This window comes from Emiliania huxleyi, assembly GCF_000372725.1.
Source record: "Emiliania huxleyi CCMP1516 unplaced genomic scaffold EMIHUscaffold_62, whole genome shotgun sequence".
Lineage (NCBI taxonomy): Eukaryota > Haptophyta > Isochrysidales > Noelaerhabdaceae > Emiliania > Emiliania huxleyi.
In genome coordinates, this window is record NW_005197351.1 from 446,207 (window position 1) to 459,473 (window position 13,267).

General features: G+C 66.7%; 4 protein-coding genes across 4 annotated transcripts in view; 3 read left to right on the top strand and 1 right to left on the bottom strand.

Annotated features, from left to right (window-relative positions):
* The window catches only part of EMIHUDRAFT_452458 (hypothetical protein), a gene marked incomplete at both ends in the record, with an annotated part of 4,443 nt that extends 3,683 nt beyond the window's left edge, over positions 1 to 760 (bottom strand). Inside the window, 2 exons of the mRNA XM_005763761.1 lie at positions 585 to 610; positions 728 to 760. Coding sequence (XP_005763818.1) covers positions 585 to 610; positions 728 to 760 — 59 coding nt within the window. The remainder of the gene's footprint in view (positions 1 to 584; positions 611 to 727) is intronic.
* A 2,172-nt stretch (positions 761 to 2,932) lies between these two features.
* EMIHUDRAFT_45341 (hypothetical protein) lies at positions 2,933 to 3,280 on the top strand (the record flags this gene model as incomplete). The annotated part of the gene is made up of 1 exon (XM_005763762.1): positions 2,933 to 3,280. A coding segment is annotated over one exon (348 nt), but the record flags the coding sequence as incomplete, so codon positions are not given.
* Positions 3,281 to 7,776: 4,496 nt separating this feature from the next.
* On the top strand, positions 7,777 to 10,052 carry EMIHUDRAFT_452459 (hypothetical protein). Its single transcript, XM_005763763.1, has 4 exons — positions 7,777 to 8,830; positions 8,918 to 9,106; positions 9,209 to 9,390; positions 9,473 to 10,052. The coding sequence occupies exons 1-4, from the start codon at positions 7,787 to 7,789 to the stop codon at positions 9,759 to 9,761; spliced, it is 1,704 nt and encodes a 567-aa protein (XP_005763820.1). The 5' UTR covers positions 7,777 to 7,786; the 3' UTR covers positions 9,762 to 10,052.
* A 220-nt stretch (positions 10,053 to 10,272) lies between these two features.
* EMIHUDRAFT_214748 (hypothetical protein) lies at positions 10,273 to 11,771 on the top strand (the record flags this gene model as incomplete). Its single annotated transcript, XM_005763764.1, has 3 exons — positions 10,273 to 10,315; positions 10,347 to 11,590; positions 11,649 to 11,771. The coding sequence occupies 3 exons, from the start codon at positions 10,273 to 10,275 to the stop codon at positions 11,769 to 11,771; spliced, it is 1,410 nt and encodes a 469-aa protein (XP_005763821.1).
* Between the last annotated feature and the right edge of the window lie 1,496 nt (positions 11,772 to 13,267).

Below are 13,267 nucleotides of genomic sequence, written 5' to 3' on the forward strand. Positions count from 1 at the left end.
GCGACGAGGGCGAGGGGGGAGGCGGAGAGGAGGCAGGAAGGGGGCGGGGGCTGCGGCGGCGGCAGTGTCGACGGCAGGGCGGCGAAGGCATCGGTGGCGGCGGTGAAGGCATCGGTGGCGGCGGTGAAGGCTGCGGCGGCACGTTGCGCGGCAGAGGCGGCGGCACAACGGCGGCGGTGGCCGGAAGTGGCAGCAACGAAGCGGCGGTGGGCGAATCGTCGTTCATTGCCTGGCCGCAATACATGGGACCTCGAAGGCCCTCGTGCCGCGGCTTGGACGCTCGGGAGGCCGCGCGACTCGTGCGAAGCCATGGTACGCGCCCCGCCAGGGAAGTGGGCTGTGTTTGCGTTTCTTTGTGGGGGTTGGAAGGGTGGAGGCATCTAGAAGGAGATGAAGAGCGAGGCGCACCTCAGACTCGGCACCTGATCAGACGGAGAGTGTGTCCGATGAGCGGAGAAATTGAGGATGCGGCGGCGGCCGCATGGGCAATTCCAACGCGGAGCGGGCGGCGCAGTCCCAGGGCGGCCCTTTGGGTGGCGGTCGCGGCAGGCGCTGCACGGCATTATACACACCGTGGATCTCACTCGATCGGGTCGGCGTGCTTTGAGATCTGTCGAGAAGAGACGCTGTTCACAGAAATATCTCGGGACGGCGGAGCGACGGGGCGGAAGTGTTCAGTGCGGTAGATGGTCAGTCGAGGCGCATGAGCCGGACTTGTGGGCCTGACCAGCCCCAGTCCTTTATCTGCGTTCTTGCACATGGATGGAGATTGGAGTGCAAGATACTCGTTCTGTTGCCATCCCAAACTGTCACTCCCCTTTCTCCCGGCCCGCCGGCCGGGGTGGGGCGCGCGCGGGGGGCGGCGGGTGTGCGGGATGTCTGTGGGCCCGAGAGCGATATGCCATGTCCGCCTTGCGTTTGTTTCATAACATCGAAGGCTAAGTGTGTGAGTGAGTATGTATGTATGTAGGAAGGTGAAGAACAGTCTCCTCAGGCTCGGACTGGACACCGACGCGGTATGGGTGGACGCTGGACAGATGATGAGTATTCTTGATACGGCTAAGCTCAAAAGAAAAGTGGAGGGCGAGGAACGCGCCGAGCGGGGCGCAGAGTGAGGCGGCGCCCTGAGCGAGTGTGTGAGCCCCGTGGCTCCAACCGGGCCCTTCCTTTTTTGAGCAGGGTGTGCCGCCGCGCGAGCGACGCTCCGAGATCGCCCGAGATAGCGCGGCACGGCGGCGGGAACGGGGGGGGGGCGTGGCGTGGAGCTCCGAGATGGCCCGAGATCGCCCGAGATTGCGCGGCGCCTCGCGGCGAGGTGGATGGATGGGTTGGGAGCGAGGGGGCGGAAGTGACCAGTGCGGTAAAGGGTCAGTCGGGGCGCGTGAGCCGGACTTGTGAGCCGGACGGCTTTCATTTCTCTCTGCGTTGTTGAGCCAGGACTCAACATACTCGTTCTGTTGCCATCCCAAACTGTCACTCCCCTCTCTCCCGGCCGGGGTGGGGCGCGCGCGGGGGCGGCGGGTGTGCGGCGGGTGTGCGGGATGTCTGTGGGACCGAGAGAGCGATGTGCTTGTGTCCGCCTTGCGTTTGTTTTCATAACATCGAAGGCTAGCTCATGGCAGCCCCTCTCTGGGGTGTTGCATAGGCGGGGAGTCTCCCCCGCTGGTCTCCTCCTTCCCATTTTTTCTTTTCTTTTGAGAGCAGGACGCCGGGTTTGTCTTGTATGTGCGTGTCGGGCCGGGGTGTGAGCGAGGGGCAGAAGGGGCGGGGGCGTGCGGGGCAGAGGCCCAACGTCGGGCGGCTTGTCGGGGTCCGGAGAATTCGAGGGGGGAACGAAGAGGGGGGGATGGGCGGTCGGCGTCGGGGTAGAAGCAACAGGGCGTACGGGGTAGCCGTCACTTTCCTGCCTCGAAAGGGCGGGGCTGTCCCGGAAAGTGAGAGACGCCGGGCAGCGTGACGCGCAACGCTCGCGGTTCGTACACCCGCTTGCGGGTTCGAGTGGCGGGCCATCCCGCTTGCGGGATGGCTTAGCGGGTTCGAGCCGTCACACATTGGCTGCCGGGGTGTGCCGAGGGGGGGCTGGGTGGGCGGTAAGCCGTCATTGCCCGGCGCTGCTTGCAGCGCTCTGGGTGGTAGTGGCGGCGCTCCAAGAGTGGTGCTCTTGGGAAGAGGTTCCTCCTTTCCGCTCCCCCCCCGCAAGGCGCGAGACACACTGAACCCTCCCATACGTGCGTGTCTGGCTCCTCCTTTGCTGTCCCATCTCCTCATCTCTTTCCCGCCTGGGCGGGGCAGTGGGCGGGCGCGCGGTGCGGCGTGGCGTGTGCGTGTGCGCGACTGCAACGAAGGACCGCTTGCAAGGGACCATTGGGTTTGTACTATTAACAACGAAGGCGCTCTCAAGAATTCAAACAAAAGAACTCTCTCTCACAGCACACAGGCTCGACACAGGTGCGAACTGGCGCGTGCTAGTACTATCACCGGCACACCACCGGAGCCGCCTAAGCGACTCCGTTAAGAACGGCAATGCACTTAGCTCCGTGCACAATGCCGCTGTCCCCGCACGCTAGCTCGTTCACCGTCTGGGCACCGAGTGGAACACCTCCCAGAATGCGTCCCGGTACTCCTTGCTGGAGGTCGAGTAGCGTGTGACGCGGGCCAGCTGCCACAAGCCAGCTGGCGTGGCAGTGGACGACCGGCCGGATGACAGACGGAGCCGAGCTGCTGCGAGGCGCGAGCCGGCTGCGAGGCGCGAGCCGGCTGCGAGGCGCGAGCCGGCTGCGAGGCGCGAGCCGGCTGCGAGGCGCGAGCCGGCTGCGAGGCGCGAGCCGGCTGCGAGGCGCGAGCCGGCTGCGAGGCGCGAGCCGGCTGCGAGGCGCGAGCCGGCTGCGAGGCGCGAGCCGGCTGCGAGGCGCGAGCCGGCTGCGAGGCGCGAGCCGGCTGCGAGGCGCGAGCCGGCTGCGAGGCGCGAGCCGGCTGCGAGGCGCGAGCCGGCTGCGAGGCGCGAGCCGGCTGCGAGGCGCGAGCCGGCTGCGAGGCGCGAGCCGGCTGCGAGGCGCGAGCCGGCTGCGAGGCGCGAGCCGGCTGCGAGGCGCGAGCCGGCTGCGAGGCGCGAGCCGGCTGCGAGGCGCGAGCCGGCTGCGAGGCGCGAGCCGGCTGCGAGGCGCGAGCCGGCTGCGAGGCGCGAGCCGGCTGCGAGGCGCGAGCCGGCTGCGAGGCGCGAGCCGGCTGCGAGGCGCGAGCCGGCTGCGAGGCGCGAGCCGGCTGCGAGGCGCGAGCCTCGGCTGCGAGGCGCGAGCCTCGGCTGCGAGGCGCGAGCCTCGGCTGCGAGGCGCGAGCCTCGGCTGCGAGGCGCGAGCCTCGGCTGCGAGGCGCGAGCCTCGGCTGCGAGGCGCGAGCCTCGGCTGCGAGGCGCGAGCCGGCTGCGAGGCGCGAGCCGGCTGCGAGGCGCGAGCCGCGCGAGCCGGCTGCGAGGCGCGAGCCGCGCGAGCCGGCTGCGAGGCGCGAGCCGGCTGCGAGGCGCGAGCCGGCTGCGAGGCGCGAGCCGGCTGCGAGGCGCGAGCCGGCTGCGAGGCGCGAGCCGGCTGCGAGGCGCGAGCCGGCTGCGAGGCGCGAGCCGGCTGCGAGGCGCGAGCCGGCTGCGAGGCGCGAGCCGGCTGCGAGGCGCGAGCCGGCTGCGAGGCGCGAGCCGGCTGCGAGGCGCGAGCCGGCTGCCCGGCGGCCGAGCCGTAGCAGCAGGAAGAGCCTCGAGGAGCTGGCTCTCGCGTCGCGGCGGCCGGCAGGCAGAGCTCAGCTGGACTTGGCGTTGGTCTAGAGCACCAGCACGTCGTCCAACAAAGCATGGCCCACCGGCCGGCAGGGCGTGTACCGAGCTGAAGCTCCTGCGACCGGTGCCTTCGGCAGCGGCCACGAGCGGCTGCGGCCGCTGAGGAGCTCCAGGTCGGCCACCATGGTGGCCGCCGTCGGAGGCAGCCGCCATGGAGGGACGCCCGCCGTTTCGGCGAGAGAAAGAAAGAATTCTCGAACGACGAAGCCCCTCTCACAAGAAAAGGGGGGGCGCACACCCAACGGCATGTTTGCCCTGTGCGCGCAGAGCGCTGGCTGCCTGCAGTTCGCGGGCATGCCACCGCTGCCTTCGGGCACCACCTCAGACACGGGCTTGTACGGCGTCAGTTCCACGGTGTGGTCAGCCAACGTGATGGCCGGCCGCGACGCCATCCGCTCGGCGAGCGGCTTCCGGTGGGAGCTGGAGGCCACGGCCACAGGAGAGGAGCTCGTGCGCGCGGCAGAGGTGCGGGAGAGGTACGCCGGGGTTATCTACGTCGGCGACTCGCAGATCCGCGAGGTGGCGTGGGCGGCGCTGGGCCTGCTGGCGAGCGGGTCGCCCGTCGAATGGAACATGAGCGATCCCGTCTTTAGCAGATCCAACATCGCCAAGCGCCGACCCACGGTGATTCCGGGCGCCCAGGCGAGCCAAGCGACGTGGGCCACCGGCTGCGTGCCGCGCGTGGTCGGCAAGACCGGCTTCCACGCCTCGTGCGGCGCACCTGGTGCGCCGTGCCTCCTGTCCTCGCCGTTTGCCAACGCCAGCGAGGCGGAGCGGATGAGGCTCCTGCTGCTGACGCGGCCGCACGAGTGGAGCGGCGCACTCACCGTGCCGGACCACCTGTGCGAGTCCGACTTCTTCATCTCGTACCAGGCGACCGCCGCTCCACCTCCACACCCTCGCGCCCATCGCCCCACACCGCGACATCAAATCGTGCGGCGCCTCCCGTCCGCCGCAGGCCGCCTGGGGCGCAGTGAACGTGCGGCCAGATACGCTGCCCGACTGCATGCAGTCGCACCGCCATGGAGGCGGCGGCGGCGGCGGCGGCGGCGGCGGCGGAGGCGGAGGCGGAGGCGGAGGCGGAGGCGGAGGCGGAGGCGGTGAGAGCTTCTCAGTCCAACGCGGCAGCGTGCGCAAGCCCATCCTGTGGGTCGTCAATGGGATGGTGCCGATACGCCGTGAGTCGCGGGGAGTGGCGGGGAGTGGCCGTGATGGTGCCGCCACGCGGACACACGATCCCGTAGCGCGGATCCGTCGCCCTCGCCGAGAGGGCCGCAGCAGCAGCGGCATAGCCACCAGCCACCACCAACCAAGGCTACCGCTCCCCCCGACAGGCGCTGCACGAGATGGAGTTTTGCAGCCCGCTGCGCGGCGTGCTGCCGCAGACGGTGCTCAGCAACTTCCCGCGCCGGACGCTGCAGAGCCACCTCGTGTACCAGCCGGCGGGCGGCGGGTTCTTGATGCGCTCGGCGAAGCGCTTCAAGGGCGAGTGCGCGAGCATCGACGCGCATCAGGTTGCGGCGCTCGAGACGGCCTGGCTCGACGCCTCCCGAGTGCGGCACTACAACTACACCGACGTCGCGATCCGCCACGCGCCACTCATGTTTGACGCCATCCACTTCACCTACTATTGGGTCAAGTGCGAGCAAACCTTCCCCGAGATGGCGCGCCTGGTCGCACAGCTCGGGCTGCAGCACGCGATGCACAAGCCACTGCAGCTCTGCCCCGCACCTCCGCCGCCGTCGCCAGTCGCCGCCTTGCAGGAGCGACAGCGGCTCCCGCTGCGCATGACGGAGTGGGACGGGCAGCCGCGCAGCTTTTACTTGCCGCCCGAGCACAAGGCCAGGTCGGGCGGAAGGGGCGCCAAGTGAACACTTGTGGCTTGTGGGGCGATAGGAATTGGTAACCCAGTGGTAGCAAGAGCCAGCCGTTTAGCGTGCGGCGGTTGCTGGCGCGATGTTGACGGTGTGTAAACACGGCGGGACACGGGTCGCGGCTCTCAGCCGCTCTCGCTCTGGCAAATAGTGGGGGAAGGGTGGAGTGGGCGGCGACCGCCGCATACCGTCCTATATGGCGGCGAGTATCGCTACGCCAGGGTGCAGGGAGGACGTCACGTCGACGTGCAGCTGCTGCTGTTCGAGTCGTTCGGTGGGTTCTGGGTTCGTTCGGGAAGGTGGTCGGCGAGATCCTCTGGATACTGGATCTGGAAGGCGGCGAACGTGCAACTCCTCATCGAGCAGCACCAGCACCACCCTCGTACCACGGGGTGCTGCGTGCTGGTGGACGTCTCCCTGCTGTTGATCGCGGTGAGATCCGCCGCCCCCAGCCACAAAGAGCGGGAACCCTGAATACAACGTATGGTGGCTGGCAGCATCTCTGGCGAGGCGGCGGCGGGAGCGAGTGACGCGGCCTCTTCCAGCTTACTTGGCAGCCTTCCCGCAGAGGCGGCGAAAGCGGTTGTACAAGGCGATCAGGCGGCGCTGCTGGCGTGGCTTGACAGCGGCGGGCGGGTCAACGCGACTTGCGGGGTAGGCGATGTGAGCGGCGTCACCGCGCTGATGTACACCGCCCAGCAAGGCCACGAGCGAATGGTCGAGCTGCTGCTGCAGCGCGGCGCGCAGATCAACTTGCAGAGCAGCAAAGGCGGCACCGCGCTGATGCTCGCCGCCCAGGAGGGCTACGAGCGGGTGGTCGAGCTGCTGCTGCAGCGCGGCGCGCAGATCAACTTGCAGAGCAGCCAGGGCGGCACCGCGCTGATGATCGCCGCCCTCTTCAACCAGGCGACGGAGGACCGTGGGCCATCGCGGGGACCAGCCCGCCCGGAGGGCGCGCTGGGCAGATCCGGATGGTCTCACCCGGTGGGAGGCACTGAGGCGTCTAGGACGCTCCACTCTACCTTAAGCTCCTGAGGGGCGCGTGGTTTTAACCACGTAGTAGGACTACAGCCCACCACAGACACCCTCCCCGCTCCACACGCGTGCACACTCCCTCACCATCTCCTCTCTCCCCTCTCTCTCTCTCTCTCCTCTCTCTCTCCTCTCCTTGTCTGTGCTGTCTGCCTGACTCAGGCACTCAATCTGCCGATGCGTGATTGTGTGTGGGCTGCTCCGAGGGGGCCCTGTGCAATCCGACGGGTAGGGGGTCTGTGCCCGGGCGGTGTCCGGTGTGGAGTCCCCTTTTGATCCCGCCTGTGATGTTGGGTGTGAGGTCGTGGAAGCTGTGATCCCAAGGGGGGGAGCTGATCCCACTCGTAACCAACTCTCAGGGGCAGTAGGTGGGCGAGCTTCAGGCACGCTCATCTCGATCGTCAAGGCGTCGCTACGCGCGGTCTTCCGCGGGGGGAGCTTCGCCGACGGGTGCGGGACCGCGGCGCAGCCAGTGCCGCGGCGAGGCCTCCGGCTGTTTGCGGCGGGCGGGTTGCTGCTCGCTGCAATGGCGAAAAACTCGTCTCGCCACACGCCAAGGGCTTATGCTCTGGCGAGACGTGAGGCGCATGCGCCCAGGAGGGGAGGGGGCATGTGTAACGACACTGCTAGAGATGCCTTTCGGGGCCCAGAGATAAAACTTCTGTGATGCCATGCGTGACCTAGTAGTGTCCCCAGCTATGGGCGTGTCCACGTTGGAGCCAGGTGTGGTGTGGGCGCGAGAATAGCTCCGCCGTTCATGGAGGCAACCGATGCGAGTCGACTGGTGTGTGTCGTCGTGGTTTCGTATCAAGAATTCTCTCTCTCTCACAGGCCCCCTCGCCCCCAACCCATCCACCTCGCCGAGCCCGAGATATCATGCCGAGGTGCTGCAGAACCGCGCGATCTCGGCGATCTCGGGCCGCGCAATCATTTTTTTTTGCTTTTGCGCGCACGATTTGTTTTTTCACGGCGCTTCTGGGTGTCAGCCTGCTGCTCGGCACCCGGGTCACTTGTAGTGAGCGTCGAGCTGGTGGTTCGACACCGAGTATGCACAGGAATGCACAAGCACCTTCTCAATCTGCTGGCCTTCCTCCGCCCCGACCCGGCAAGCGCAATCTGCGCTCCGCGCTGCACCGAGTCAGTGCTCTCGGCGTCTGCGGACGGCTTTTCATGCGGCGATCGGATACGGTGGGTGATCGCGAACCTGGGCTTGCCTGAGGCCGAAGCTTGCGACCAGGTCGGTTTGGAGTTCCTCGCAGTTTGCGGGCCGTGCCGCCCGTCTGCTCCTGCACCGTCCGCTATTGTGCCCACCGGCACCTTTGTTGCGCCGCCCGGAGGGCGCAGTGCTGGCTACTGCCGCTCCGCCGGCCGCTCAAAGTACGAGACTGCCGCCTGGCTCGGCACGCGCAAGGGGTGCGAGGCGGAGTGCTTTGCTCGGTCGGCCTGCCTCGCGTACGAGTGGGGCTCTGCGGGAGGGTACACGCGCTGCGAGCTCCACTCTGAGCCCGTCACACACGTCGCGCCAGCCCCTGGAGGGGGCGTCCACTGCCTCGCGAGAACCACCGCCACCGCGCCTGCCACACCTCCCTCTCCCGCCGCCACCGCCACCGCCGTCGCCACCGCCGCCGCCGCCGCCGCCGCCGCCGCCTCCACCACCACTACCGCCGCCTCCACCGCCGTCTCCGCCGCCACGACTGCCTCCGCTGCCACGGGGCGAGACGTGGACCCGTGCGGCCCGCGCCTGAAGAAGAGGTGCTACCTCTCGGCCAGGGATGACTTTGACGGCTCGAGCGTCGACGGCGCCTTGTGGAATGTGGAGGTTCGCAACGACGGCATCCGCAGCGGTGGTGACGAGGCTCAATATTACGTGCCGGAGGGGGTCAGCGTCCGCAACGGTGCGCTCACGCTGCAGCTGTTCTACGACCCCAAAGCAAACAACGGCGGCGGTGGCACAGCACAGGGCCAGAAGTGCAATATGGATCCATTGTCCTTCTACCCGCCCCAGGCACACTTGTCGGTCGGCTTTGACTCTGTGTGCGACCAATCCGATCGGCGCCCTCCCACTGGCTTCTTTTCGGGTCGCATAAACACGATGGGCAAGGCGGCCTGCTCACATCCACACATTGCAATCGCGCCTCGCTGAATCCCTTACTTTGCCTCCCCTTGCCTCACTTCACCCCTCCCACAGGCGGCCCTGAAGCACGGCGTGCTCGAGGCGCGCGTGCGGCTCGCCTCTCATAACGAGTACTCGTGGTCCGCCTTCTGGCTACTCGGCGCCGACTTCCGCTCCGTCGGGTGGCCGTTTTGCGGCGAGGTGGAGATCACGGAGATGTGGGTGACCAAGGTGTCTTGGGACAACGCCGTGGGCAAAGCGATGGTGCCCCGAACCTCGCCCTTCCCTGTGGCAGTGATAGCCCTTCCTCCGCGCTTGCTCCGCGCTTGCTCCGTGCGTAATACCTCACGACTTCACCGCGCGCAGGTGCCTTGCCTCACTGCGCACACCTCCAACGCTCCGCCGCCGGTCGGCGGATGGGACGGCAGGGACAAGCTGCGGTGGGTGGCCTTCAACGAGGGAGGCTACGACCAACTCGTCAGGGATGGGAAGGTTGACCCGGCGGGTTACAACGTCTACCGCTTCGAGAAGGAGCCTGACTCGCTCCGGTGGTGGACCGCGCGACACACGCATGCACACGCACTCACATGCATGATGCGTACCACAGCAGCAACCCTCGCACCACGGCAGGTGGTTTGTCAACGACGAGCCCGTCGCGGAGGCGCGGCGCCGCAAAGGCGACGGGGGGCTGGAGCTGCGCGTGCGCAACGACAGCCCCGACGGCTGGGGCCGCTGGTTCGGGCGCGGCCTCTGGAAGCCGTTCGAGCAGCCAATGTTCGTCATCTTTAACCTCGCCTTCGCCTCCAAGACTTCGCACCCGCAGCAGCGGCTCGACCAGTACCGCTCCCACCTCCGGGATGGCATCGCCCAGCTCGACTCTGCGAGCATCGACTGGATGCGGATGTGGGAGGTCGAGTAAGATGCCTTACATAGCGTTAACTTGGATGCACCCCCCCCCCCCCTCGTGCGTGATTTGCGTGTGCGTTGCATGAGGGGTCTGTGGCAGCATGCAGGGCCGCTCTCCCCCTCGGCCCGAGAGCTTCGACCGTGTGGGAGGCGGTGGCGCCGAGATGCGACGACGGCGCGCGCGCCTCTGCCGTGCATCCATAATGTTCTGTTGCGTCGGTGCATGTACAGCTGTTCAGGAGCATGTGGGTTGGAAGAGAGTGGTGTCATAGTATGCCTTGGTAGCTGGAAATTGGGACCTGGACGGCGCCCCTCTGAGTGACGTGTGAGAGATCCCGGAGAAAAAATATTCTGCTCCACGACGGTCGACGCACACCAGAACAACCGCTGACGCGGTGAGAGGTGAGACGCGGGCCCCGTGCAGTACCTCGCGATGAGGTGACTTGGACCACCAAGAGTTGGCTGCAGAAGCACGAGCGTATCTCAGTCGTTCTTCACACGGCCATCGCAGAGCAGATTATTGAATGAGCTCGCCTGCGGCGAGGGCGGTCGAGTGCACGAAGCTAAGTGCCTCGCCGTCCTCGCAGGAGTCGCTTAGGCGGCTCCCGTGGAGCGGCTCCTGTGGTGTACGAGGAGAAGCTGGAGCGGTGGCGCGAGCTCGGCGGCGACGCCCTCGAGCCGGTCCTCGCGAGCGGCGCCGTCGCCCTCCTCGACGCGCGGTGGATCATCAGCCACGCTGAGGCGGGCGGCGTCCTCACTCACCGCCAGGCGCTGCCCGAAGAGGCCTTCCTCTCCCTCGCAGACCTCGTCGAGGCGATGCACGAGTTTTCGCAGCACATTCCCGTCGCCGCGCTCTCCTACCCGTGGCTGACGAAGGACCACCCCGACCCGCGCGGAGCCAACCTCAGTCGCGTCGCACGGGCGCTCAAGGCCCTTACCGTCGGCGGCTTGAACCGGCTCGGCGTCTTTTGGGACTACGGCTCGCTGCACCAGCACCCCGACCCCGCGAACGGCGTCATGCGCACCGAGGAGCAGAACGCGCTTTTCAAGCAGGGGCTGAGCTGCCTCGGCACGCTCTACTCCCACCCGAAGACATCGATATCATGGGTGCTGCGGCTGACCTCCTTCCCGGACGGCCACAAGGCGAAGGACCAGGCCACGGGCACCAACGTGGCCAAGTACTTTGACCGAGGCTGGTGCGCCACCGAGAACGCCTGGGCGAGCCTGACCAAGTCCAGCAACCTCTCGCTCGACCTCGGCCTGATGCGCGACCGCGAGAGCTACCACTTCAACAACCTCATCCTCGACTGCACCAAGGGCGGCCGGCGCCCTCCGCTGCTGCCGTCTGTGTTTGCGGCGGAGCTGGAGTCGAAGAGCTTCACCAACGGCAAGGACGACAAGCCGCTCGTGAAGCGGCTGTACGAGGCCGCCTTCAAGGAGCAGTTTGGCAAGGCGACCGAGCTGATCTACGACGACCTCGGCTGGGGCGACGCGGAGGCGGCGCAGCTGGCGGAGGTCCTCGCGAGTGGGGCAGCGCCGCGGCTCGAGAGGCTCTGGCTCAACCGCAACCAGATTGGCGACGAGGGCTGCAAGGCGCGGGCCGCCGCCCTCGGCAAGGAGGGGGCAGCGCCGCGGCTCATGGTGCTCTGGCTCAACAGCAACCAGATTGGCGACGAGGGCTGCAAGGCGCTGGCCGCCGCCCTCGGCAAGCTGGGGGCAGCGCCGCGGCTCATGGGGCTCTTGCTCAACAGCAACCAGATTGGCGACGAGGGCTGCAAGGCGCTGTACGCCACCCTCGGCAAGCCCTCCTCGCCTTGGCTCGAGCTCCGCAACAACCAGATTGTCAACGAGCGCTGGAGGACAAACGGAGGACAAAGACGACCCACCCCTCGGCTGCGAGGATTGCCAATGGAGGGCGGCGGACCTTGACGCAACCGGCGATGACTGCATGGTCGCCGCGTGCGCATGGCAGCTCCGCGCGTGTTTCGAGGTCGTCGAGGTGCTGCTCTCCTTCTCGTCGTGACTGGGGAGAGGTGCTTAAGACAGCGTTGTGGCGGATCCGACTTTGCGTTCAGGAGGGTCCATACAGCATCCACATCGTCCATGATCTGTGAATTTGTTTTGGCGTCGCCTGGTAGTGAAGGAAAACGGGGGGAACACAGACAACCCGTACCCGAGCGGAGGGAATCGGAAGGGAGAACGCTGAACGGCACGCCGCCACCACACAGGGTCATCCAAGTGGTCCAAGGAGCAACATGCCGCGTAGTAGAGGGTGGGTGCTGGCCGCCGGTCGGTCTTTCTTGTGGTACGTAAAATTCTTTTGAGCGGCTCGCGGGTTGGTCCGGTGGGGGGCGGGGCGGGGCGGGGCGGGGTGGATCGGGTCGGGTCGGGTTGGGGCGGGGTTGCTCGGGTCGGGGTGGGGCGGGGTTGTGGGGTGGGGTGGGGATGTCGGGGTGGGGAGTGGGTGGGCGCCGGAGTGGGAGTGGTGTGACTGCTCCTGTGTGGTGCGGGCGACGCGGCTTCTGAGGAAGCTGTCGCCCGCGCCTCGCCTGTGTCGCGTGAATCGTGTCGTGCGACCGCCTTTTCTTCTAAAATTTTTGATTTTCGCCTCGCAGATTACCCGGCCAACGATATTCTCCTGCTTAGCGCGATTTCCGTCAAACCAGTTTACCCAGTCTCCCACAATTCAGCTTACCCGGTCGCTAACATTTCTCATGTCAGATTACCCGGTCGGCCAAATTTCTCGTCCAGATCACCCCGCCGGCGGCTAACATTTTTTTCTCTTTCAGATTACCCGCTCGGGCAAAATATCTCGTTTCAGCTTACCCGGACACGGACGGCTGCCTAGCTAGGCGCAAAGGCCAGCGTGAACCTCGTCCAGACAGAGAGCGAGCACCTGCGGCACGTGGTCCTAAGGAGAGCTCCGACTCGGAATCCCCGGCCTCGTTTGCTTGAATGACGCAGTCGTGAATCCCACTACCGGGTGATCTGGAAAAGAGATTTCGCGAGCCGGGTAACCTGGGAACGACATTTCGCCGTGTTGGGTAACCTGGAAACGACATTTCGCCGGCCCGCACCGGGTGGGTGATCTGAAATCGCTCACTGATCTGGAAAACGCCGGGTGATCTGCGAGGCGAATCTCAAAACCGGGTGCTCTGGAAAAAAGAAATTTCGCGGCGCGGGTAACCTGGAAACGACATTTCGCCGTGTTGGGTAATCTGGAAACGACATTTCGCCGTGTTGGGTGATCTGCGAGGCAAAAAGTCGCAGACGCCGGGTGATCTGAAAAACGCCGGGTGATCTGCGAGGCGAATCTCAAAAACGGGCGCATCCGATTTTTAAATTCTTTTGCTGAGATGTCCACCCAACCGCGGCGCCGCTCGCGCCGCTCGCGCCGCCTCGCCTCCGCTTCCACCGCCGCGCCTTCGCCAGACACGCCGCCGCCCGCCCGCCTCCTCGACCTCCCCACGGAGCTCCTCGTGCGCGTCTTCTCTCGCTTCGACAGCCCCGTCGACATCG

Coding starts and splice junctions, on each gene's coding strand:
- EMIHUDRAFT_452459 (XM_005763763.1), top strand. CDS start 7,787: ATGCACAAGCACCTTCTCAATCTGCTGGCCTTCCTCCGCCCCGACCCG. Junction 8,831..8,917: donor GCATAAACACGATGGGCAAG/GCGGCCTGCTCA, acceptor CCCCTCCCACAG/GCGGCCCTGAAGCACGGCGT. Junction 9,391..9,472: donor AAGGAGCCTGACTCGCTCCG/GTGGTGGACCGC, acceptor GCACCACGGCAG/GTGGTTTGTCAACGACGAGC.